General features: G+C 42.2%; 1 protein-coding gene across 2 annotated transcripts in view; it reads right to left on the bottom strand.

Annotated features, from left to right (window-relative positions):
* Positions 1-27861, bottom strand: part of TAF2 (TATA-box binding protein associated factor 2) — a 217879-nt gene that overhangs the window by 185786 nt on the left and 4232 nt on the right. For both annotated transcript variants that reach the window (XM_033934551.1, XM_033934550.1), the window contains exons 3-6: positions 22619-22779; positions 15371-15489; positions 11979-12120; positions 3480-3711 (exon numbers count right to left, since the gene is read on the bottom strand). In XM_033934551.1, the coding sequence (XP_033790442.1) occupies positions 3480-3711; positions 11979-12120; positions 15371-15489; positions 22619-22779 (654 nt within the window). The remainder of the gene's footprint in view (positions 1-3479; positions 3712-11978; positions 12121-15370; positions 15490-22618; positions 22780-27861) is intronic.

Genomic DNA, 27861 nt, shown 5'->3' with positions numbered 1-27861 from the left:
CCCACTGTGATGTCTGGATGCACTGGAAAAAAGGAAGTCCAAATATTGAAGTGGCTAATGACTGTACACTGAAAAGTGGAACGTTGCGTTTCTAATTTCAATTCCTTGACCACATCCGCTAGGCGTGGAATCTGACTTCCAACTCAGCCAGCCTGGGTCAGAGTGGTTGCTGACAGCTGGGATTTTTTTGTAAAAATTGAGGGGTTTTGAGGCAAATAGAGGCTTCAGAAAAAAAGATTTTTTTTAAATCCAAGATAACCACCACCAGAAAAAAATATCACACCAAAAAAGTCCAAATTTACCATAGGAAATAATGGGGTTGTACTTGCAGTTCTGTAAAGTGCCTGCCTGTCAGCTGAAGTGGATGGAAAGAACTTTCTGCCTCAGAAAAATCTCCAAACTTTGAAATTTTCAGGCTGCCAGTCGGAGGGACCCTGCCTGAGACCTCTACCCAGAGAACCTCAAAGCACGACGGGGGCGGGAAATACACAGATGGCACCCTGATACCCCAAGAAAGAAAGGGCACCCTTAGCCTGTGCTTAAGCCTCTGCAAAATTCAGAAGGCAAGCTAGCTCCCAGGGAAACAGACCCCAAGCCCTGAAGTGGCACACAGCAGGCTGGCTCCACAGGTCCACCTGAAGGATTGCCCTATGAGCTGCAGTCTGGCCTCATGGAACCTGAATCCTTCCCCAGGCAGAAAATCCCTAAGTAGGGCACCGAAGCCACTGAAAAAAAACGAACTTTCGATAAAAATAAGAAAAATTAAGCAGAGCAGAAACACCTCTGAACGGTTCACTTGCAAAAGGAAAAAACTAAAAGGGGCACTATACTCTACTGGCAATGTGGGAGGTGCTGAAAGCTGTGTGTATCACACTTCTGCAAGACCCGATTTGCAGGTTTGGATTAAACACCTAATGTACAGACTCCTGAGGAGATGTTAACTGAAACATAAATACGTTTACTGTATATATATGTAGATAGAGATATATGCATATACACACACACATTCCTTTCTTGTTATTTGCGCATTCACGATGCACAATTTTATTTATCTGTGGATGCATCAATTGCAACTAATATTCCCCATTCACACAGCTGTGTACATGGACTGGTGTTTAAAAAAACACAGCTTTTTGCTTTCACTTTCACCTCACAGGCTTTGCTTCCAGATATAGCCCCCAAGTGTCTAGAGAGTGAATTACAAGTATTTCATGTGCTATCCCATGCAGGAACCTAACCCTATTTTCCCAATAAGATCCACTTTTCTCTTTTCACAGTTCTGAGGCGCAGTGTGTACTGCTGGAACCTAGAGAATGACATAGTGGCTGATACCAGCGGCTAGCCGGGGGTGGTGAAGTGCTCACTGTGGGTAAGGGGACAAGGCCATCCACCGCCCTGTGGAGTGGTGAATAGCCTTGTCTCCAAAGTTAAAGTAAGGAACAAGCACGGTCACTGATCGTGCGCAGCCCCCAACCTACCTACCCGAATCTATCTATCTCCCTCCCTCCCCCTTACCTTCGCGGCACGTTTTAAGTTTGAGTAACTTATTCAAAGCCACCACAGCCTGCGTACAGTTGCGTGCGTCTATTGGCGGTAGCTTCTCCTCTGACACAACTTCTGGTTGCGTCAGAGGAGAAGCTTCCGCCCACAGACGCACGTGACTGCTCGCAAGGTCCGGCAGCTTGAACAAGTTACTCTAAACTTAAAACGCGCTGGGAAGGTAAGGGGGAGGGAGGGAGATGCTCGGACCGCGCGAGGGGTGCCGAAGGGCAGTGAGGTGGCGAGAGGGAAGAGTGGTGGTGGAAAGGAAAGGAACAGGCGCTGAAGGGGGGTGGAGAGGAACAGACACTGAAAGGAAATGGGGAACAGATAGTGGGGAGAAGACGCTGAAGGGAAATGGGGAAGACAGAGTGGGGAGAAGATGCTGAAGGGAAACGGGGGAGAAGACTCTGAAGGGAAATGTGGAACAGAGAGTGGGAAGAAGACTCTGAAGGGAAATGTGGAAGAGAGTGGGGAGAAGATGCTGAAGGGAAATGGGGAAGAGAGAGTGGAGAGAAGATGCTGAAAGAAAATGAGGAACAGATAGTGGGGAGAAGACGCTGAAGGGAAATGGGGGAGAAGACGCTGAAGGGAAATGTGGAAGACAGAGTGGGGAGAAGGTGCTGGAAGGGAAGCAGACAGAGATGCCAGACTATGGGGGGAACTGAGGGATGAAGATGGGTGCCAGACCAATTGGGTGGGGGGTGAAGGGAGAGGCACGGTAACAGAGCAAATGGAAGACACAGCAAGAAGACAGATAGTGGATGGAAGGAATTGAATGAGAAGATGAGGAAGGCAGAAACCAGACAACTCTAGGATAAAATAGTATATTAGTTGTGTTGATAAAAAATTATAAACAAAGTCCTGCCAACTGAACATCTCTTTCTCTAGTTCAGCAGCCAGGAAGGAAGGAATAAGCTAAATATTGCAGTACTGAGGCTTGTATGGATGCTGCGGAGATAGTAGTCGCGGGGACGGGTTGGGGACAGTGGTCGCAGGGACAGGGCGGTGACAGGGACGGTGGTCGCAAGGACGGGGTGGTAACGGGGACAAATTTTTTACCCTTGTCATTCTCTACTGGAACCTAACCTCTATTTTCCCATAGACTCAACATTTCATTATTTTTGATTTTGCAGTTTGTGAATATTTTCAGAAACAGTACTACTGTGAATAACGAGAACAGACTGTATGTATATATATATATATATATATATATATATATATATATATATATATATATATATATATATACACATGCATACACACACACTCTGTTTCTAATTGCATATAAAGTGCTTTCTCATGTCTCAGCTTCAATTATCTCACACTTGTTGAGATAATCTGTTTCTATAAAAAGCTGCTTGTAAAGGATTTAAATTGCATTATATGCATATAATTTGTCCTGAAACAAATCTGTTATAGAGGATCTCTTCCCCCATAAATAAGAACGTAAGAAGTTGCCTCCGCTGGAACAGACCAGAGGTCCATCCTGCCCAGCGGTCCGCTCCCGCGGCGGCCCATCAGGCCCACTGCCTGAACAGTGCTTGAGGAAGATACTGAAACAGGTGGCAAAAATGTTCACATAGGTGACTTCTCATTTTTTGCTACCTTATTACCCCCCACCCCCTTCTCCCTTTACTGTGGTGTTTCTCAATCCTTTTGAAGCAATCTAATTGGCCAGGTTTTCATGATAGCCATAATATGCACTAGCCAGATTTGAATATACTGTACTGGAGATCAAGCATATGCAAATTGTCTATTTGTTATGGATACCCTGAACTCCAGTCCTATGAAATGCATCTCCAGGAAATTAACATCAGCTTTTCAGTGGCAAAAACATTCTTTTTTTCCCTTATTCCTAGTATCAGAAAAAAAGGCAAACTGCCATAAAACAAACACAGTTTTGGGCTTGTAAGTTTCAAATATATGTAACCAATTACCTCATGCATGTAAGGGTCAACAAGGATTTCAAAAGGCCCAATAGCAAGAGAGATGTTAGGAGAAGCAGTAGGAATAGTCAGTGTGTAATGAAAGGTCTTTTTTCTCATGTCATGGGTGTAAACGGTCTCCACCAAATCTCCATTTGAAACAGCCACCATAGCAGCATCCACTGTGAACTCCAGCTTCCATGTACACAGTTCAGAGTATGAATCCACACAAGGAAACCAAAATCTAGAAACAAGAGTAAAAAGATGCATGAGATGCAGTAAGAGCAATTAATGTAGCTGGTTTCAAAAAAAGATTTAGGCAAATTCCAGGAGGAAAAGACCATCATAGTCTGCTATTAAGATAGACACGGGGGAAGCAACTGCTTGCCCTGGATTGATAGCATGGAATATTACTATTATTTGGGTTTTTGCTAAGTACTTATGACATGGATTGGCCACAGTGAGGGTGGGATACTGGGCTAGATGGACCATTGATCTGACCAAGTAAAGCTATTCTTATGAGATCATGATTTACTCTGATAATTAAACAAAAGACCAATAACAAAAAACAATACAAATAATCAATATGTTTATACTCTGATTTACAAGAATCAGTGAGCACTAAGTCGATACTATTATTAATATATTGCTCATTTTAGTGGTTTTATAAATCATGTAGAATCAGTCTACCCAGGTCAAACTATATTGGATTCATTACTGTTCCATTTCAAACCACTCTGACTAAAGAAAAGAGCCCCAGAGCAAAGGAGTTAGGATAGAGTACCATATTAGCCATGCTTGACAGAATCCAAATTAGCAATGAAAATTTGCATTGGTTCATATTTGTGTTTCACTGCATTCCATAACAAATGAAATTCAGCACTTATCCTACATCTCTAAACCCTTCCCATTATTGCTAAATACTAAGGCAATGATTCTGCAAAACGCATCTAAAATTAGGCACCTAAGTTAGGCGTCCTTTGTAGAATCGCGATCAGCAGAGTTCAGCACTGTTTATGCGTCTAACTTTTTAGGCGTCCTTTAGAGAATCAGGTTTTAGGTGAAATTTAGACATCCAAACAATGTCCTTAAGGTTAAAATATTTTTTTATTATGTTATTAGAATGGCAATTTTATGCTGTTTTTCATTATAATTGTAATACTAGGAGATGGATCTGTTTAATACTTTTAATTATTTCTCTTCCATCAGACAGAGACTGGGATTCGAACCACCAACATTAGGATAGAAAGGTACAGGTTTAACCAGTGTGCTACAGAGTGAGCTAGCAAGCTGCTTAGTAATTGTAAAACAGGGTCTTTTAGGCATTGTAAGGAAGTCTACTTTTGAGCACAGTTTAGGCTTCAGATAGGCACTCTTTGGACGTTCTTCCGGAACTTAGGCACAGTTTGGATGTCCTTAATGCGATCTGCTAAATAGCTCTCTGGGTTTTTATTTTTGCTTTATTAAGCTCAAAATACATTAATAAGGCACCACATAAACAGGGCACATCAAAACAGATATATTGCATGCAAAACCTATTTTTTGTGGACAAACAGCAATGTTATTTGTTGATAAGAGGAAAAGATCCATTAACTGAAGCACAGCACATGAAAAACATAGCTTTAGTTATCTTGCTAAAAAGCTATCCTTTTTTTCTGACTCAACAGTGCTCCAATCAGCTCATTCTTGAAAGCACATGACAAAAATATATAGATGACAAAATCAATTTCTATACAAGCTGAATATCTTCAATAATTATGGCCACACAAAAATAATATTCATCTAAATTCGTATTATCAGAAACAAATGCCTATTGCTCTTAAACGGAGAAAGAGACCTCAGTGTTTCTCCAGAATAATCTGAGGAAACTTTCTATGGCAAGTGCTTTGTTGCCATAGAGAAATACATCCTAGGTCTCATAAAACTCCGTACTATTTTTAAATCAGTGTTAAATATATTTTAAAGTTTGATTTAAACACTCATAATAGGCAAGGCAAGGCACTTATCTTGTCAATCTTGTCTGATAGTACTGCAAAAAATCGCTGCGGACTGCAGTCAAAAGCCCAGTGCAGTTTCACTACACTTAGGAAGTAACATTAAATATCGTTCACTGCTTCATATAGATATCCCAACAGGCCCTGTTTCGCGCATCGGCTGCATCAGGGGATTATTTTTAAAAAAAGAGCTGTCGCTTCAATGATTTTCCTTTAGAAAGGACCTAGGATGTATTTCTCTATGGCAACAAAGCACTTGCCATAGAAAGTTTCCTCAGATTATTCTGGAGAAACACTGAGGTCTCTTTCTCCGTTTAAGAGCAATAGGCATTTGTTTCTGATAATACGAATTTAGATAAATATTATTTTTGTGGGGCAAAAATATATAGATTACATACATAACTTCATTTGCAAAAGGTTAAAAACAGAAAAAACAGATACAGACCTTAGCATGGCTTCTACCTCATTGCAAATAGAGGTTTGCAGCTGTACAATGGTGACCTCATTGTGAGATCATCAAGGTGCACCTACAAGGTAGAATGTCACAATTAAAATATGTGCTGGGATTTGAACCCATGACCTCTGAAAGAGGAGCACAGGGCTTTTACTTATTGAACTATAGCAGCTTTCAGGTAGGTGTTGCTGACTGCCCTGTAATAGGATAGCTTAGAGATCTGCTAAGCCAGGGGTGTCCAAAAGGTCGATTGCAATCGACCAGTAGATCGCGAAGGTAACACAAGTCAATCGCAGAGCCCATTCCGTGCTCCGTGATAAGACTCGCTTTGCCTTCGGATTCTACCTGTTTCCCGACACCGTAAAGAGGACGCTGAAATGCCGGGCCGATCAACCTTCCTCACCTGACGTCAATTCTGACGTTGGTGAGGAAGTTCCAGGCCAGCCAATTGCTAACTGGTTTGGCCGGAACTTCCTCTTCGATCTCAGAAATGACGTCGGATGGGGAAGGCTGGTTCCGGCGCTTCTGCGTTCTCTTTACGGCGGCAGTGGTAGCCTGTTCCCCAATGCCGGCGGCAGTGGCTTGGGGGAGGGCAGGGAGAAAGAAAGGTGAGCAGGGAGACAGAAAGGGGGGACAAAGAAAGAAAGGGGGCATGGAGAGAGAAAGACAGGGATACAGACCGAAAAGGGGCAAAGAGAAAGACAGGGAGACAGACAGAAAGTGGGCATAGAGTGAGGCGCAGTGGTTAAAGCTATAGCCTCAGCACCCTGGAGTTGTGGGTTCAAACCCATGCTGCACCTTGTGACCCTGGGCAAGTCATTTAATCCCATTGCCCCAGGTACATTAGATAGATTGTGAGCCCGCTGGAACAGACAGGGAAAAATGCTTGAGTACCTGAATAAATTAATGTAAAACCGTCCTGAGCTCTCCTGGGAGAACGGTATAGAAATAAATAAATAAAATAGAGACAGAAAGAAAGGGGGCATAGAGAGAAAGACATGGAGACAGAAAGAAAGGGGGCATGGAGATAGAAAGACAGGAGGACAGACAGAAAGGGGGCATGGAGGGAGAGAGAAAGACATACAGACAGAAAGGGGGCATGGAGAGAAAAGACAGAAAGAAAGAAAGGGGGGTATCAAGACAGAAAGAAAGACAGACATACAGAATGAAAGGGGACAGGGAAAGACAAAGACAAACAGACAGAAAGAAAGGGGAGCAGGGAGACAGAAAAAGACGGACAGAAAGAAAGGAGAGGGGGACAGGGAAAGAGAAAGAAAAAGAAAAAGTTGGGGGAGGGAATGAGGTCTGGAGTTGAGGAAGCATACAGAAGGTTGAAAGAAGAGAAGAAATACTGGATGCAACGTCAGAAAAATAAAGTGCAACCAGAGATTCATGAAATCACCAGACAACAAAGGTAGGAAAAATGATTTTATTTTCAATTTAGTGATCAAAATGTGTCTGCTTTGAGAATTTATACCTGCTGTCTATATTTTGCACTATGGCCCCCTTTTACTAAACCGCAATAGTGGTTTTTAGCGCAGGGAGCCTATGAGCATCGAGAGCAGCACAGGGCATTCTGCCTAGCTCCCTGCGTTAAAAACCACTATCGCAGTTTAGTAAAAAGGGAGGTTTTGTATAGTTGCTACTGAGGTGACATTGCATAAAGTCATCTGCCTTGACCTCTTTGAAAACCCCCGGAGTATAAATAATAATTAACATTTTCTCTGCGTATAGTGTGCTTTGTGTTTTTTTTAAATGTTATTGTTGGAAGATCATTTTGACTTGGTCATTTAAAAGTAGCTCACAAGCCCAAAAAGTGTGGGCACCCCTGTGCTAAGCTATCATATCACAGGGCCGTCAGAGACACCTGCCTGAAAGCTGCTATAGCTCAATAAGTAAAAGCCCTGTGCTCATCTTTCAGAGGTCATAAGTTCAAATCCTTATCAGCTCTCCCAGCACATATTTTAATTGTGGCATTCTACCTTGCAGGTGCACCTTGATGATCTCACAATGAGGTCACAATTGTGCAGCTGCAAACCTCTATTTGCAATGAAGTAGAAGCCATGCTAAGGTCTGTATCTGTTTTTTTTCTGTTTTTAACCTTTTGCAAATGAAGTTATGTATGTAATCTATATATTTTTGTCATGTGCTTTCTTTGCTTTCAAGAATGAGCTGATTGGAGCACTGTTTAGTCAGAAAAAAAGGATAGCTTTTTAGCAAGAAAACTAAAGCTATGTTTTTCATGTGCTGTGCTTCAGTTAATGGATCTTTTCCTCTAATTAGCAAATAACATTGCTATTTGTCCACAAAAATAGGTTTTGCATGGATAGGTTCCTAGAGGACAAAGGGATTGAGGGGTACAGATAAGAGTAAACATGTGTTATAGGGATAGGAGTAGAGGTAGGTTATAGAAATAGTCAGGGACCACTGCTCAGGCAATGGGCCTGATGGGCCACCGCGGGAGCTGACCGCTGGGCGAGATGGACCTCTGGTCTGCCTCAGCGGAGCCAACTTCTTATGTTCTTATATCTGTTTTGATGTGCCCTGTTTATGTGGTGCCTTATTAATGTATTTTGAGCTTAATAAAGCAAAAATAAAAACCTAGAGAGCTATTTAGCAGATCACATTAAGGACATCCAAATTGTGCCTAAGTTCCGGAAGAACACCCAAAGAGTGCTTAAGTTCCATCCATAAAACTCAGGTCTATTTGAAGCCCAAACTAAGCTCAAAAGTAGACCTGGTTTTCATTCGCCTACAATATAGGCATCATATGGACACCCTAGGTCGCTTAGTGTTATGTAAATGAATCAAAGGACGCCCAAATTGAGCCATTGCCCAAACCATGCCCATTCCACACCCACGCTTATTGAGTTAGGCACGAGTTTTACACATGGGCGTCCATGAAATTGTGGCTGCGTCAACAAAATGGTGTCTACGTCCTTTGGCTGCCTAAGTACCAATTATCACTTAAGACCTTAATTGGCTCATTAACTGCTCAGATTGGACGCCTAAAGCGCACCTAACTTTAGGCATTCCTTAGGCGCCCTTTATAAAATCAGGGCCTAAATACCCTTCCATCTAATCATAGCATAGCATAACATAACATAAACTTTTATTTATACACCGCAAAAGCCTTTCGGTTCTATGCAGTTTACAAGAGATGGGCTGACCATTGTCAGTGAGCAACAATAGATACAATATTGGCATCAATGAGTTAACAATAGTTTCACATCAGTATGCTGTTTTGAAGGGATTACAAGAATTTTGAGAACAGCTTTGTTCATAACAGAGTCAGAGTTGTGGAGTTAGAGTCAGGGGCAATTTTGGGTGGAATCAGTTGGTAAAAATTTACCAACTGTGACTCCAGCTTTAAAAAAGAAAGAGAAATGGGAAATAGAATGGGACTTGTATACTGCCTTCTTGTGGTTACACATTCAAAGCGGTTTACATATATACAGGTACTTATTTTGTACCCGGGGCAATGGAGAAACATTGCAATAAGATGGTAAATTTAACCTTTTATACTTATCTACACATATCTTTTGTCCTGGATCTAACAGTATATTTACCAATACTTTAGATACAGAACAAAATATTTAAAGTATAATATCAGTAGGAGTCTGAGCTGGAGGTTTGGTGTACTGATTTCACAATTCTGATTTATAACTTAAGAATTAGTTCTGATTTAGAAATCCCATTTAAGAAGAGAAACAGACACTATGGGCCTCTTCTATAAAACTACGCTAGCAGTTTTTAGCGCACAGAGCCGCGCTGAATGGCCTGCACTGCTCCCAATGCTCATAGGAACTCTATGAGCGTCAGGAGCAGTGTGGGCCATTCAGCGCAGCTCTCTGCGCTAAAAACTGCTAGCGCAGTTTAATAGAAGAGGCCCTATGCTGCTACTCTTAAATTTAGAGTTTCATGACGAATATCTTGCATCACATATACTGAATAATCAACATCAAAGATGTATCTCAGTATGTCAGTGTGACTAGCAGTGGAACATGTTTATCTAAAAAACACAGGTAATCTCTGGCCTTGGCTTGTACTTGATGAGCCCCAATACAATCAAGGAAAGAGAAGTCTGTTTGCAGGTAGCAAAAGGTGGTGTAGTCTGTTATCAAATTTAAATTGTGAGCTTTGTGGCACAAATTTCCAGATAGGAGGCAAAGAGTACAAGTAAATATTTTTTTTTACTCTATCCAAAAGACTAGGGGACACTCGAAGTTATGAGGAAATACTTTTAAATCCTATAGAATATGTTTTTCAGAGAATAGTTAATCTCTGAAACGTGCTGTCAACGTGTGGAAACAGCAGTTAATGTAGCTGGTTTTAAAAAAAGTTTGAACTAATTCATAGAAGAAATATCCATAGTCTGCTATTGAGACAGAAATGGGGGAAGCCATTGCTTGCTCTGGAATTGGTAGTATGGGAAGATTAGGTACTTTGATAATCTTCTTTCTAGTAAATAGGCACATCACTCCTGAACTCTTTGGTAGTCAATCCCATCCTGTGAGATTCTGTGTAGAGAGCCTCATTAGCATGTTCTTTGCTCCACCTCCCACCACTCTGGGCTATCCTGCAACTCCTCAGTTTATATCAAAGCAGATTGTTAGCCCTAGACAGGAAACACAAGAGGGAGAAGTATGGAGATACTTCCCGAGAAACGTATTCTGTTCATATCACATTAACACATAATACTTAGAACGCAAATCATAAAAAACAGAAACATAGAAACATGATGACAGATAAAGGCCAAATGGACCATTCAGTCTGCCTATCCACAGCATCCACTTTCTCCTGCTCTCCCTAAGAGATCCCATGTGCCTCTGCCATGCTTTCTTGAACTCGGACATAGTCAGTCTCCTCTACTGGAAGACTATTCCACGCATCTACTACCCTTACTGTAAAAAAAGACCATCCTTTTTCAACAATATTATGGATCAGCAAATCTTTGATTGAATCTTGTCAGTTTTTAGACTCAGAACTTATTAGACTGTTAAAGATGTTGATATGACCTTATGTTATTTACTTGAATATTGTGCAACTTACCATGTTTCCCCAAAAATAAGAGTCTTATATTCATTTGGGGCCCAAAAAAGGTACTAGGTCTTATTTTCGGGGTATGCACATGATCATCTCTCCTTCACTCAATTCTTCCTCTTTCCTTTCTCTCCCTCACGTGTGCAGCATCTTTCCTCCCCTCCTTCCCATCCCCCTGTGCAGCAGAAGTTTGCCCAGCTTCTATCCTTCCCTCCCTCCCATCCCTTATGCAGCAGAACCCTCGCCCAGTTTCTATCCTTCCCTCCCTCCCTCCAATATCTTGCGCAGAACCCTTGAGCACTCCCCCCGCCCCAACCGTGCAGCCGAACCCCTGCTGACTCTCCATCCTTTCCTCTCCGCCGACCGCGAGCAAGCCCTACCTTCAACCAAAGCAGCGTCAGGCCGGCAGCACTCTAAACAGGCTGCTTGGCCTTGTCCATTGGGTATTTCACTCTACCACGTTACTGTCAGCGGGGAGGGAAGGATGGAGGGTCAGCAGGAGTTTGCTGCTTGATGGGGAGGGGGGTGGCTGCGGGGGCGGGGGGGACCAGGTTGAAGAATTGCCAGCGAATCCCGGGACTAGGGCTTATTTTTGAAGTAGGGCTTATATTAAGACCTATCCCGAAAATGATGCTAGGGCTTATTTTTCAGGGTAGGTCTTATTTTCGGGGAAACACAGTATGTAGACCACTGAATTGTAGTATTGTGAAATCTATGTAGACTACTGAACTATAGTATTGTAAACTACTTAATACTGATATCATAGCAGTATATCAAGAATAAATCAAATCAAATTAAATTAAACACTTGTTGGAATTTAGTGTATAATGATTATGTATAACATTGAAAAACTAATAAAATATTTAAATATAAAACAGGGCTGTGGAGTCAGAGTCGAGGAGTTGGAGACAATTTTGGGTACCAGAAACTGAGGAGTCAGAGTCAAGGGATGTATCTACCGACTCCACAGCCCAGATATAAAATACCAAAATAAGTATCAAATCTAAACTGCATTCTTACCTTGTAGAATTCTGATAGCCATAGGAAAAAGCATGAGCCCCCTTCTCTGCCATACTGCCTTCTACATTAGGCACCACAAAATGTAGACCTCCTTTAGGCTGGTCCAAAGAAAATTCAATGTACACCTTTAGGGGCTTAAGTTCTGCAGCAATGAAATAATCACATGTAAATGTTTGGTGTGTTTAATAAGATTAGATTAGCAAGGCAAAACATTTAACAAGACCAAAATCACATAATACAAAAAAAATCTTAAAATTGATAAGTTCATTTAAAAAGGTAATACCCAACTATTATACATCTCCTCCTAACTTGTCCTCATTTTAACTTGTCTCCTAACTTGTTTTATATTGTCTGTATACATTAATTTATTAAATTTAAATATAATTTAATTTTTATAAAGGATATTTAAATTCAAGCACGGTTCAAATCTTTTCAGGAAGAATGAGCAAAGAAATGTAAACAGGTAGATTATTCCAAATTGTAATGGCAGCATAAGCATAAGGGGAGTTGAGCTGTCGTTTATACCGTACTTCTCTAATCTGTGGAAAATGTAGTAATAAAGTACCACATAATCTGGTGGAAGAATCATGCAAATGAGAAAAAAAGCAAAATCAGATTATCTGAAGAGTCAGTCTGCAATATAATAATGCAAGATGATTTAAACCAGGGATCTCAAAGTCCCTCCTTGAGGGCCGCAATCCAGTCGGGTTTTCAGGATTTCCCCAATGAATATGCATGAGATCTATGAGCCTGAATTGCTTTCAATGCATATTTATTGGGGAAATCCTGAAAACCCGACTGGATTACGGCCCTCAAGGAGGAACTTTGAGACCCCTGATTTAAACTTAGGGCTCCTTTTACTAAGGTGTGCTAGTGTTTTTAGCGCCCACAGGAAATTACCGCGCGCTACGCGGGAAAACTAACGCCAGCTCAATGATGGCGTTAAGGTCTAGCGCATGCAGCAATGTAGCACACGCTATTCCGCGCGTTAAAGCCCTAACGCAGCTTAGTAAAAGGAGCCCTTAATTTGCCTCTCGAAAGATAACCGATGAAGATTTGTATATGCTAATGCAGTGATTCCCAACCCTGTCCTGGAGGAACACCAGGCCAATCGGGTTTTCAGGCTAGCCCTAATGAATATGCATGAGAGAGATATGCATATGATGGAAGTGATAGGCATGCAAATTTGCTTCATGCATATTCATTAGGGCTAGCCTGAAAACCCAATTGGCCTGGTGTTCCTCCAGGACAGGGTTGGTAACCACTGTGCTAATGCATCATTTTCATATCTTTTTAGACCAAATATTAATCTAACCGCAGCATTCTGGAGCAACTGCAATTTTATGATCAGTTTTGATGTTAAGTTTAAATATAAAGAATTACAGTAATCAAGTTGACATAACACTAACATCTGAACCAACAATGCAAAATGAGGTTCAAAAAATCACAACTTCACTGGATTAAGAGCTCCTTTTACAAAGGTGTGGTAGCGGTTTAACGCGCATAATACCGTGCGCTAAACGGCCGGCCGCGCTAGCCTCCTCTTGAGCAGGCGATATTTTTTAGGCCAGCGCAGGGGCTAGCGCGTGATGAGAAGTCATGCGCGTTAAACCCACTAGCGCGGCTTTGTAAAAGGAGCCCTAAGTTTCCTCATAATATATAAAATCTTCCTCCATAAATTAGAAATTTGATCTTCAAATGCAAGAGAAGAGTCTAAAAGAATACCCAAAATTTTAGTCCTTTTATCTATTTGCAGTAGAGTAAGAAATGAAGGAACAGAAGAGAGTGAATTATGAAACCAAAGAACCTTTGTCTTACTTGAATTCAATTTCAACTTATTAACAGCCGAAGCCCAATTTCCAATTCTATTCATGCAATCAGTGATCTTAGCTGAAATTTCCTCCTTGTTTGAAATTAATGGAATTAATAAAATAGGATAACATACAAACTTCAGCTGAGAAATGTATGTTTTGCAGAGTACACAAAAAGATATTTAAAAACGTAGAAGTACAGCTTTGTGGAACTCCAAAGAAGCTCCTAGAAAAAAGTTCCATCCTTCAGCACACTATAATTCCTGTAAACTAAAAAAATAGTTAAACCAATTAATTACAAATCCACCTATACCCAACTCACTTAATTTGTTGATCAGCAAAGCTACACTGATATGGAATGAGGCATCCAACAGTACAAGCTGAGCAATATGGGAAGAAGCCTTCAGCCTGACTAGCTACAACAATTTCATACAATTATTTAATATACCCCAGTATTTTAACCTTTGCTCCCTAATTGTATGACTAGGTATTGCTAAAAAATACATAGGCACCCACATTTACGTGCCACTTGCGTGAGTAAATGTGCAGACTACTGCATGCTCGCAGATAAGTATACACTTATACATGTAAATAGCTGCAAATTGACTAAGCACTATTCTATAAGGTGTACTACAGCTATGGGCTAGGAATAAAAAGGTGGTGCAAGTTACAGCAGCAAAAAGCAAGAAGGCCCAAGGAGGGATGTTGATGATGAAAAACAGCCAAAAGAACAGACTGATAAGAAGAGGAGACTTAGGGGGGATATGATAGAGACTTACAAGATCATGAAGGGCATAGAGAGAGTAGAGAGGGACAGATTCTTCAAACTTTCAAAAAATAAAAGAACAAGAGGGCATTCGGAAAAGTTGAAAGGGGACAGATTTAAAACAAATGCTATGAAGTTCTTCTTTACCCAACGTGTGGTGGACGTTTCCAGAGGAAGTAATAGGGCAGAGTATGGTACCGGGGTTTAAGAAAGGATTGGACAATTTCCTGTTGGAAAAGGGTATAGATAGAGGATTACTGCACGGCGGCGTGAGCGGGCTGCTGGGCACGATGGACCTCAGGTCTGACCCAGCGGAGGCATTGCTTATGTTCTTATGAAGCAGGAGCTGAAGAAGGAATGACATGGGGACAAATTTGTCCCTGTCCCCGTCCCATTCCTGTAAGCTTTACCTTAACCGCACAAGCCTCAAACACTTATGATTTTAAGGGAGGTCCTAGGGACCCAAGCAATAACAACAGTAATAAGTATCAAGAGGGATGGGGAGGAACAGTTCAAAGAGTAGCCCAACAGAAATGTTTCCTACTGTGCCTCAGAGTCTGCTGATGAACTTTCCATTTGGTTTTCCCCTAACCATTTCAACTGTCCCACAAAGTTCTACATGTTTCCATTTGCTTCTGCATAGAGGAAGTTGGCAATAGTAATAATAAAATCATTAGGGGAAGGCATCTCCTTATGGAAAGTTAAGGTTCTTTCTTCAGCTTTGATTTGTGCTATTTGACAAGCACCCTTTAAATCATGAATTGTTCCAAGAGATGCCCGAATCCTATAGAAATGCTCTTTTGCTAACCACTTACCATCAACGTGCTTCCGTAGCTCTGATGGAACTTTAATGCACAATTCTCCATTTCCAGCATCAGGGTCCACAGCACTAACTGCAGCAGCATAAGCATTGGAAAAATAATTGAGATTTCTCCTAAATTAAACAAAAAAAAAAGGTATTTCAACCAAAAGCTATAATCAGGGGTCAGTTTCAGAAGTTTGATTTATGGTTTATTAGGTTTAATATACCACCACTTTGTACAACAAGGCAATCTCTGTTTAATTTTATAAACTGCTTTAGACTGGGATCATATATCATTAATCTAAAAATAAATGAAGGAGAAAGGAGATTGATTCACTAAATAACATTTAGTGATGTGCTATTTCCAGGACTAGAGAAACATTTTTCATCATCAGTAACCATCCGCCCTTCTCCAACTTCATTATCACATTCTTCCTTCAATCCGCTACCTTTTGTGACTTTATTAAAATCACAGAAGAAACTGCACATCTTCTCCTCCCTGTTCCTCTAGCTCCCTGGGGAAGCATGAATGGCAATCAGGCTTGAAGCCTCAAACACAGTAACACAGAGTTGAAAGTGAAAACAAATGCTTAATTCATATTTACAAGAGTGTACATATCCAACAGACTGCTAAAACCTCAAATCCTGAACGCTTCCTGCATCTGTTGAATAAACATATTGGCCCAGATTCACTAAAGACAGCGATTCAATCGCTGTTGGCTGATTCTCTGGCCGATTTTCAAACGGCAATTGATTCACTATCAAGTTTGCATGCAAATGATTTGCACGAAACTGCAAATCATTTACATACAAACTCACCAACTCAATCGCTCACTGAGTGATTGAGACATGCGCAGAGCCCTGACAGTAGTGACAGAAGCAGCCTCCCGTCACTGCTTCTGCCGGTTTTGGCCAATCAGGGACTTCCTTAGGCTCCTCCCTAAGGAAGTCCCTAATTAGCTCAGACACCTCCCAAGGGAGGAGCCCGAGGCACCTGAGCCAATCAGGGCCTTAGGCCCCTACCCATGCATCACATGATGCACCGGGGAGGGGCCTAAGGCCCGCATTGAGCAGACAACAGCCAGAGGAGCAGGAGGGTCTGACTGAGCACCTCTCCTGCTCCCAACTTAAAAGGTTCAGGGGGAAGGGAACTATGGTGGCAGGTCCCGATGGCAGGACGGAGTGGGCATCCCTCCTGTCACATCATTTTGGCGGGGGGGGGGGGGCGGCAATGGCAGGAGGGAATGGGCATCCCTCCAACCATATCAATTCAGTATGGGGGGGGCGATGGCAGGAGGGAGTGGGCATCCCTCCTGCCATTTGTGGGTTGTTGCATGTCGGGCGGGTCATTCGGGGGTGGCGGTGGAGGATTTTTTTTTTATGGAACAGATATTTTGCGAGTGTAATACACACAAAATATCAGTGCCATTACAAAAAATTTTTTAAACCCCCAAAAAACCAGCAAGCAATGTAAGTGAATCAATTGCTTGGCTATTTTACATGGGGTTTTACTAATTTGCATGGCCGGATCGTAAAATGGGCGACCAAGTGGGAAAACACGTTTTGTGAATTGGGTCGGTTAGCAGCTGACTTTAGTGAATCGGGGCCATTGTCCTTGAAAGCTCATGCCTAATAAATTAGTTAGTCTAAAAGATGCCACTGGCCTTTGCCATTTTTGGATTTATTTAAAATAGCCCGCTCCATCCTACAAATCTAGACAGGTTACAGCATTAAAATATACATAATAACATCAACAAAAAAGGAGTACAACATTTTGTTTTAACATAGCCATATCAAATACTTCATGAATACAAAGCTTGCAATGGACACATATAATGCAAACAAAATATATTCCCCCAATAAGCATGGACAATAAAATTTATTTATATCCTCTGAATCTTACTACATTGTATTTAGGCCTAATTTACTGTAATCAAATATTTTTTGCCACTCTTAACAAATGTACTGTACATAGAAAAGACTTTTCTGTTTTCTATAAAGCTTTGTGATTAAACAAAGAAGGAAGAGGTGCTGGAAGTGGACTTCAGTTACTAATATGCACTGTTGGGAAGGATGCGTAGGTCCCTTTGTATAAGATAATGCAGGTTTATAGTGCTGGTGCAGGTTAGTAATTCCAGATCTAAGGGCTCCTTTTACTAAGGTGCGTTAGCGTTTGTAGTGCATGCAGAAGATTAGCGTGCGTTAATCCCGCGCTACACGGCTAGAACTAACGCCAGCTCAATGCTGGCGTTAGCGCGCACAGCATTGTAGCGTGTGCTACTCTGCGTGTTAATGCGGCTTAGTAAAAGGAGCCCTAAGTGAAGGATCCTCTATGGCTGTCTACTTAAGAGAGTATAGAGGAAAGATGCAAGATTACAAAACCTGGCTTGAAAAAGGAGAGAGATCTTACGTTCTGTCATGTTCTATAGCTGGAAGCAGCAGTGTGGAGGGGAATAACTCTCTCATCTTACTTTTCTTATAAGCTGCCTCTGCTAATGGATGAATAGGATTAAACTGTGCTTTAAAATGTTTCATTGTGTCCTTGAAATTTGAAAAGAGGGCAGAAGAAAGGAGCCCGAAAAGGGAAACTTACTGAGCTTAACCTCAGACGCTGCTTCTGCTGACTAACCCCAAAGCTACAGGGTATGGAGGGTTGTCACACACAGAGCCATGGATTTGACTGAGGCACCCAACAGATTAGACATGGCATCAGAGAGAAAAGAAGCTTCCAGCTCAATCTTAAAAACTTCCTGATCCAGTCAGCCGCTTCATGGTCAAGAACTCTTGCAGATCACCGGAAACATACTCGGGCCACCAGACCGCAACAAATCGCTGCCTGGACAGCCAGGATAGTCATATCAAAACAGCATTTAAGTAGAGCTTCTATCTTACGGTCCTGAGGATCTCTCAGGGCCCAGCTGCCTTTCACCAACATGGTTTGTCTGCGTGCAATCGCCAAGACCACCGCAGGAGACTTAAAGGTATCTCTATCCCCATCTGGAATGAAATAGAGTCTGGCCACCGTCTGTGTCAATCAAAAAAGTGTGTCTGGAAATTTCCACTGACCATCCTGATACATAGGGAAAGAGCGGGATGCTGACCAGATCCCTCTAAGAAGAGGGTCAACCACACAAGAGGGTCCTTAGTTTCCTCTTCAAAGTGTAAAACTGAAGAGACCTAAAGCATGAGCTTCTGCAACTCTTCCCAATGAAAAAAATGCACACAACATACATGTCCTAGCCTGCAAAACTGGCATTATATAGGGACAGAACAGCTTGAGGAATCCATCCCAGTCAATTTTGAGCCAAATCGAAGGGTTTGAGGCAGATGGAAGCTTTAGAAAAAAGATTGTTTAACAGACAAGATAGCTTAACAGACAAGATAGCAGCTGCCAGAAAACTCACACCCAACATGGCCCGTGGGGCTCTCTTGAAGTTTAAAGTTTAAAAATCTCAGGGAAAGGGGTTTTAGAGGTAGGAAACCCTATCTTTGGCCTCAGAAACCCTTAAAATCAACTTTTTCACACACACACATCCCAATTTCACCCATAGGAAGTAAAGGACTGTACTCACTATGCTGTGCTAGTGTCTGCCTGAATGGGGAGGACTTTCCGCCTCAAATCCTTGTAGGAAACATTCTACAATTGGAGATTTTCGGGTTGCCAGTTAGATAATTGCTGACTGAGGACTCCACCCCCTCAGATCCTCACAGCCATAGCGCAATGGGGAGAGATTAAACATGCAGCCGGCTCCCTGATACCCAAATGGGTTCACACAGGGGGCCCCCCTAGCCTGCACTCAAGCCTCTGATAAATCAGCAGGTGAGCTGGCTCCCAGGGAAATGTACCCCGAGCCTCAAAGCACAAAGCAGGCTGACTCCGCAGGTACACCCGGGGGTTGCCCTGCAGCTGCAACCCGTCCTTGCAGAGTCTGTGTCCCCTCCCAGGCAGAATAGCCACAAAATGGGGTCCTCTAGCACCAAAGCCTCCCAAAACAGAAGAAAAATGCCCTAAAATAATAAAAACCAAACAGAGGAGATTAGAACAAAACTTCTCAGTTTGCTTGCAGAAGGAAAACCTGAAAAGGACACAATACTCCACTGATAAAGTAGGAGGAACTGAAAGATGTGATTGACACCCCTCTGCAAGTAGTTCATGAGCACAGATTTATCACCTAATGTACAGCCTCCTGTGTTTATGTAACAGAAACCACATTTAAAGGAACACACAACAGATTACAGCACCCAGAGGATTTTACCTTAGCATAAAAGAATGAAATCAAACTCATGGCATATAAGAAATTTCTGGTAGTCAGAGCAACTTCTAATAAATCAAACTAAAGTCTACCTGATCAGACTAGTCTGTATATTTACAACTAAAGGTCTCTTTTACTTAACTTAGGGGTCCTTTTATCAAGCTGCGGTAGGGGTTTAACGCACGTAATACCGTGCGTTAAACCACCTGCCGCGCTAGCCTCTAACACCTGCATTGAGTAGGCGTTAGGTTTTAGCCAGCTACGGGGGTTAGCGAGTGATGAAATGTCCAATGCGCTAACCCCGCTAGCACAGTTTGATAAAAGGAGCTCTTAGTGTGCTTAGGTCCATTAGAGCATACTTCGACGCTTCAGCATTCAGAATTCTGGTACAATCCCTAATACTAAGCCACCTTGATTATTGCAACATTACCCATCTGGCAATCACCCGGAAGCAAATGCAGAGACTACAACTGATACAAAATGCAGCAGTCAGGTTGATCTTCAGACTGAAGAAGTCCGATCATATAACCCCTTCCTACCGACTCCTGCACTGGCTGCCAATGGAGGCACGTACGAAGTTCAAACTGGGATGTCTCTGCTTCAAGGTATTATCCGGCCTAGCCCCTAAATATATAACAGACCTCTTCTCATTCCCAACCAACAGACATGAGAGAAGAGCACACCAGAAATTCGTTTCCCCACCAGCCAGAGGATGCAAATATAAGAGACACCATCAACAACTTCTATCATACCAAGCAGCCTTATGGGGCAAAGACTTGGAAAAACTAATTACACACACAAACAATTATGGTGAATTTAGGAAACACCTAAAAACATACCTGTTCTCGAAATACCTAGGTGACGAATCAGGACAATAGCCCCCATCGCAATCCCTCCCCAAATTAGATCTTGTAAACTGTTAACCTCTAATCTCTAACTATGAATGTTCCTTTCAATTTATGGAATTTTTCTAATTCATTGTAAACCGCATGGAACTTCACGGTCCTGCAGTATATAAACTGTTGTTATTATTTTTATTGTTGCTACTATCAGATATTCACTGCTACACTCTGTAATTCGATGTCTGTGCAGTTTCTCTTCATTGTAAACCGCCTAGAAGTCGCAAGATTGCTGGCGGTATATAAGAATAAAGTTATTATTATTATTATTAAGTGCCACGTGGACCATAAATATGAACTAGGATGCACAACATATAGCGCACGCCAATATCATTTTGAGGCATTTTTTTAATGGCGGTCCCACCAGTTAAAGAAAGAATCTGTACTTCTGGAAAGATTGTTGCTAAGGACTTGGTTTGTCTCTGAACGTTGAATTTTATTATGTATATTATTTGTAATCTTAGGGTTTAAGCGAACTAGAAATTTTAAAATAAATAAAATCCTTTAGCATGTGCCAGGCTTTAATAAAAGGGCCCTTAAGTCTTCTGTAAAGCTGATATTTAAAAATATCTTAACTAGGACTGAACATTTAACGTGTTAATAATGTGATCAATGCATTTAAAAATTTTAACAATATTAACCAATTAACTTGGGCCTTGATGCTCAAAGCTCCTACACCACAAGTAAAAAAATACCATGGTGTGATCGATTATTTTTTTCTTATTAGCAATGCTCAGCATAATATCATGCAAATTATATGCATGCTATTGTACAGAGAATCACTGGTAAAAGGGGAGATGAATTGTGCCTGATGCTTGCTCAGAAAAGCAATCGCTAGGCACAGCTCCTCCAACTACTCCTCCCATAAAAAAAACCAACCATGCCAACGCTGCTACTTTCCCTGCCAGCTGAGCTGATCGTGGAAGAGAGAGCCCTGATCAGCTGAGCCAACAGGACTCCTCAAAGCCTCCTTGAGCCCTCTGGATTTCACAAACTCCTCCCACCAAGAAAAGGCCCCCCCACCTTTAAACTGAATGGAAAGGAGAGAAACCCACTCCCTCCTGCCTCAAGGACTACCGTCCATGACAACCTCCTCACCTTTAAATTGAATCAACAGGAGGAATGCCAACTCCCTCCTTCCTCAGGGCCCCCCAATCTGTCCACACAACCTCCCAACCCATTCCCCCTGTACCTTTTTTAGAAGATGCCCATTCTGTCCTGCCAGCAGACCTGCCTCCTCAAAATGGCATGTCTTCCCCTTCCTGGTGCATCCAGGGATGCACTGGGAGGAACCTAAGACCCTGACTGGCTCAGATGCCTACGGACCTTCTCCCGTGGGAGGGGACTTAGGCATTCAAGCCAATCAGGGTCTTAGGCCCATGCACAGTGCATTCCAAGATGCACCAAGAAGGGGAAGATGCATCATTTTGAAGAGGCAGGCCTGAGAGCAGGAGGGAATAAGCATCCATTTTGCTGGAACTTCTATAAAAGGTACGGGGTGGGTTGGGAGACCATGTAGCCAGGTGGTGGGACCTGGACTGTGATAGGAAGGAGTGGGCATCCTTCCTGTCAATATATATATTTTTTTAAAGTACGGAGCAGAGGGGTGTCTCAGCATGGGGAGGGTGCGTGCTGGCTCCTGGGGGATGGCTGAACGGGAATGGGTTCTTTTTTTTGTTTTGTTAGCCCCAGCTTTTGTTCATGGCTGGCATCAAAAAAATCACAATATTTTTCACACTTCCTAAACTCTAATCTAAAACCAGCGATTTTAGTATTTTTTTCAGGAGGAGGAACACAGGGGAACATCTAGAAATACTCAAAACCCCACTTTTCTAACCTCCCCCAATGTCTCTCACAGGCTGTCAGCCTGTATACTCACTGTGACCTGACAGGATCTGCAGTAACTGGATGAGAAAATTCACTGCCACAATGCTGGAAATGCTTCTGCAAAGCTGATCTTTGGGCTGCCAGTCAAACTCCTATGTATGACTACACCTCCACTGATGCTTTATACGATTAATCATGCGTTTAAAAATTTTAATTGATGTACAGCCCTAATCTTAACTGCCTAAGAGGTTCACTAAACATTCCATTCTAAATTATACTTACTGTTTTGATTCACTGTGACAGATCTCCAGGGTTGGATCATTGTATATAAAAGCAGCCTCCAAATCATTGACCCTCACTCTGTATATCCTGCATTGCTTGCTGTTCAATTTGATCCGAGTCAAATTTGCAACTGTGGGAAATATCGTCAGCTCCACAAAACCCTACAAATATATAAAATGATATCAATACTGTATTTTAAGCAAAAGAAAGTATTTTTTATTTTATGCAAATTACAGAATGGGGGAAAAAAATTGTCCCCGTACCCGTGAGCTCGGCCCCATCCCCGAAAGCTCAGTCCCCATCCCCACCAGTTCAGTTTCCATCCCCCACGAGCTCGGTCCCTATCCCATCCCCACAAGCCTCAAATAGTTATGATTTTATACTGAACTTATTTTATTAAAGTATAAAAAGAAACAATATTCTGTACAATTATCATTTTATAAACACAAATAATACACAGCAAGGATCAACAAAACCCCTGTGAAGGTGAGGGGAGACATAGTAACGATGTATGTTACTATGTCTCCCCTCACCTTCACAAATATCCCCTCCACTATCGAGAAAACTGAATAAGCCAAATTATTACAGAATGCTACACAGAAAAATCATGCTAACAGAATACCACAGTCACACATGACAGGAATAGTTTAGGGGAGTGCAACTAGGGCAACTGCCCCCTGGTCAGAGAGAGCCCTAAGCCATCTGGAAGCTAAAGAAGCATGGACTGAGCTTTGCTGTCCCCAGTTATGTTGAACACCAGCTCTAGCAGAATACATATTTCAAATCTGATACATTCTAATCACAAAATAGAAAAAAACTTATTTTTTCTACCTTTTGTTGCCTCATCATTTTATTCTTCAAATCATGTTGGTCTCAGGCACTGGTCTCTGTTTTCTTTTGTCTTCTCTAAACTCACTCTATCTCTGTGTATGTATTGTTCCCATGTTCAGCATTTCCCTTCTCTATGTCCCTTTCTGGTATTTCCCCTGTGCTCATCTCCCTGCTTTCATCATCTCACCATTCCATGATCCCCTCCCCCTGTGTACAGGAGTGGGGAAAGAGAGAGAGAGATCCAAGGTGCATCTCTCCCACTCCCTCTACTGCCACATCCAACATTTCTCCCTCTCTCATCCCCCAGATTATGTGCAGCATTTTTCACCATTGCCCACCAGCCCCATGACCAACATTTATCCCTCTATTACTCCTCTCCAGCACCATGTCACACCTTTCCCTCCAATACTATATCCAACATTCCTCCCCTTGCATACCCTTCAATTTGTCCCTCTGTTCTCTCTCCACCACCATATTCCTCTCATCCTTCTCTTCCCCATATATCTCTACCTCACTCCTCTCTCCTTGTCCAACAATTTTGCTCTTTCTTCCTTTCCCCTTGTGCACCATTTCTTTCCCTCTCACACACACGCTTATGCCCAACAATTCTCCTTTTCTATTCCCTCCCTCCCTTGTGTCCCAAGTTCGCTCCCCCTCCCTGCCTTCCAACCTCTGTCCCAAATTTGTGCCCCTCCCACCATTTCTCCCTTTGTCCCACGTTCTCCCCTCTCTCCCTTACTTGTTCCCTTCAGGGCCATCCAGCTGGGCATGCCCCCCTCCACCAAAGCCAACCCGGAAGGCTTGCTGCTGATGTCAGAGTGAAGCCTTCCAGGTCAGCCGGGGATCCCAGTTACCTCAACAGTCCTCTTTCTAGCTGGGCTGCTCCTTCCTGCCTTCAGTCACACTTATTTGCAGGGACACTTGCAGCGGTTCTTGTACAAGTGCCGCTGAAGGGTCAAGGGGAGAATAAAATGCAGCTGGCTCCCTAAACCCCAGATTCACACAGGGGTCCCATCGCCTACGCTCAAGTTACTTCACTGGCTCCCTATCTGCCATCGTATACAGTTCAAGAGCTTATTGCTGACCTACAAGTGTGTTCATTCTGCTGCCCCTCATTATCTCTCTTCGCTTCTCTCTCCTTATACACTTCCCAGAGAACTCCGTTCCTCAAATAAATCGCTCTTAATGTTAGTTACCCTTCTCTACTGCAAATTCCAGACTTCATTCCTTTCATCTAGCTGTCCCCAATGCCTGGAATAAATTACCCAAGTGTGTCCGTCAAACCCCTTCCTTTTTCTTGTTTAAAAGCAGACTGAAAACCCACCTTTTTAATATAGCTTTCAATCCTTAACCCTACTACTCTGCCCTCCAACCCAGCCAGCTGATTAACCATTCCCCTTAACTGTCTTGCCTGTTTAGATTGTAAGCTCTTTTGAGCAGGGACTGTTTTCTTACTCTTTGTGACTCTGTACAGTGCTGCGTGCATCTGGTAGCACTATAGAAATAATTAATAGTAGTAGTAATAAATAAGAAGGCAAGCAGAGTCCCTAGGAAACAGACCCCAAGCCTCAAAGTAACACAAAGCAGGCTGGTTCATCTGGGGGTTGCCCTGTGAGCTGCAGTCTGTCCTCACAGAGTCTATGTTTTCTCTCCGGCAGAGTAGCCTCAAATACGGGGTCCTCCATGTAATGTAAAATGGAGTAAAAAGACCCCAAAATAATAAAATCCAAACAGAGGAGATCAAACACCTCTTCTTCATTTGCTTGCAGAAGGAAAAACTGAAGAGGGAGTTACACTCCACTGGTGAAGAAGAAGGAGCTGAAAGATGTGATTGACATGCCAGATGTTGATTGGGGTATGCCTATTGCAGGGTCTTCTAGAAGGAGAGAGATTCAGGATTCTCTACAAGAATTGTTCCAGCAGTTGGTAATGGAATCCACACAGGATGGGGTCATAGTGGATGGACTTAGTGCTTACAAACGGGGAAAGTGTTTTGATGTTACAGTGGGTGATCATCCGGTATCCAGTGATCAATGCATGGTATGGTTTAATATTAAGATGGGTATAGAGAGGGCTCATTCAAAAGCAAAGGTTCTAGACTTTTAAAAAACTAACTTTGTTCAGATGATGGTTTACACCAAGGAATTATTGTCTGGATGGGAACGTCTGGAAAGAGTGAAAATGCGGTGGGCAAAACTGAAAGGAGCGATTGTAAGGGCAACAAACCTTTTTGTGAGTCAAGTAAGTAAAAGTAGAGGAAAAGAAAGCCACTTTGATTCTTAAAAGTAGTAGCTGAAAAGGTAAGGATTAAGAGGTTAGCTTTCATAAACTACAAAAGATCGCAGAAAGAGGAAGACAGAAAAAATATCTGAAAAAGTTAAGAGAGGTTTGTTGTGTAGTCAGGAAAGCAAAGATGCAAATGGAAGAAAATATAGCTGACAAGGTAAAATGGGGAGAAAAGACATTTTTAGGTATATTAGTGATAGGAAGAAATGCAAAAGTGGCATTGTGAGACTCAAAGGCGAAGGGGAGGAACATGTAAAAGCTGATAAAGAAAAGGCCGAATTGCTTAACAAATATTTCTATTCTGTGTTTACGGCTGAAGCGCCGAGAGCAGGACCGCAGAAGACAAATGTAAATAGCGATGCAGGAGTAACAGACCTTGATTGATTTTCAGAGGGTTGTGTTAATGAGGAGCTAGCTAAAATAAAGGTAGACAAAGCAATGAGGCTGGCGGGTGTATATCCGAGGGTGCTGAAGGAACTGACCTTTTCAACGAGTCTCTAGTGTTGGGAGTGATACCGAAGGACTGGAGAAGGGCGGATGTGATCCCTCTCCACAAAAGTGGAAGTAAAAAAGAAGTAGGGAATTACAGGCTGGTAAGACTTACTTCTGTGGTAAGCAAATTAATGGAAACACTTTTAAACAGAGAATGGTCAAGTTTCTGGAATCCTGTCGATTACAGGACTGGAGGCAACATGGATTCACTAGAAGTAGCTCTTTTCACTCAAATCTGATCAATTTCTTTGACTCGGTGACCAGAGAATTGGACAGAGGATGTGTGCTAGATGTGCTATATTTAGATTTTAGCAAAAACATTGACAGTATTCCACATAGACGTCTAATAAATAAACTGAGTGCCCTCGGTATGGGTCCCAAAGTGATGGGCTGGGTCAAAAACTAGTTGAGTGGAAGGCAATAGAGGGTAGTGATCAATGGAGATCGCTCAGAGGAAAGGGATGTTACCAGTGGTGTGCCTCAAGGTTCTGTTCTTTGGCCTGTTCTATCATTTTTATAAACAATATTGCTAAAAGGTTGTCAGGCAAGATTTGCCTCTTTGCGGATGATACCAAAATCTGCAATACAGTAGACATGGTGGATGGTGTGAATAACATGAAGAAAGACCTGGCGAAGCTTGAAAAATGGTCTGAAATTTGCAGCTAAAATTTAATGCTAAGAAATGCAAGGTCATGTATTTGGGCTGCAAAAACCAGAGAGAATGATAGTTTAGGGGGTAAAGAACTTATGTGCACGACAGAAGAACGAACGGGACTTGGGTGTGACTGTTATGTGATGATCTTAAGATGGCCAAACAGGTTGAAAAGGTGATGGTGAAAGCTAGAAGGATGCTAGGTTGCATAGGGAGAGGTATGGCCAGTAGGACAAAGGAGGCACTGATGCCCCTGTATAAGACTCTGGTGATACCTCATTTAGAATATTTAGAAAAGGCCGCACCTTCAAAAAGATATAAAAAGGATGGAGTCGGTCCAGAGGAAGGCTATTAAAATGGTATGTGGTCTTCATCATAAGGCGTATGGGGACAGATTTAAATAATTGCAATCTGTATACTTTGGAGGAAAGGCAGGAGAGGGGAGATGTGATAGAGACGTTTAAATACCTACATAATGTAAAAGCACGTGAGTCGAGTCTCTTTCATTTGAAAGAAAACGCTGCAATGAGAGGGCATAGGATGAAGTTAAGAGGCGATAGGCTCTGGAGTAATCTAAGGAAATACTCTTTTACAGAAAGGGTTGTAGATGCATGGAACAGTCTCCCAGAAGAGGTGGTAGAGACTGAGACTTTGTCTGAATTCAAAAGGGCCTGGATAGGCACATAGGATCTCTCAGAGAGCGAAAGCGATAATGGTTACTGCGGATGGGCAGACTAGATGGGCCATTTGACCTTTATCTGCCATCATGTTTCTATTACTCCCAGTCTGAACATCAGAAATGAAAGCAAGTGCTGTTCTAAGGGGCCCTTCTTCAAAACAGCATGATGTTTTGGGCTTGACACAAGTGTAATGTGGGATTTTAACATGTGTCAAATTCAAAAGTTACATTACATCAAGAAGGAGTGATCCCACTATTTTTAATGCAGGTTGTACATTAACATTCAGATTTATGTGTGGTAAC

The sequence above is a fragment of the Geotrypetes seraphini genome, chromosome 2, assembly GCF_902459505.1.
Source record: "Geotrypetes seraphini chromosome 2, aGeoSer1.1, whole genome shotgun sequence".
Lineage (NCBI taxonomy): Eukaryota > Metazoa > Chordata > Amphibia > Gymnophiona > Dermophiidae > Geotrypetes > Geotrypetes seraphini.
Note: the sequence above shows the minus strand (reverse complement) of the source record. Positions and strands in the feature narration are given on the sequence as shown.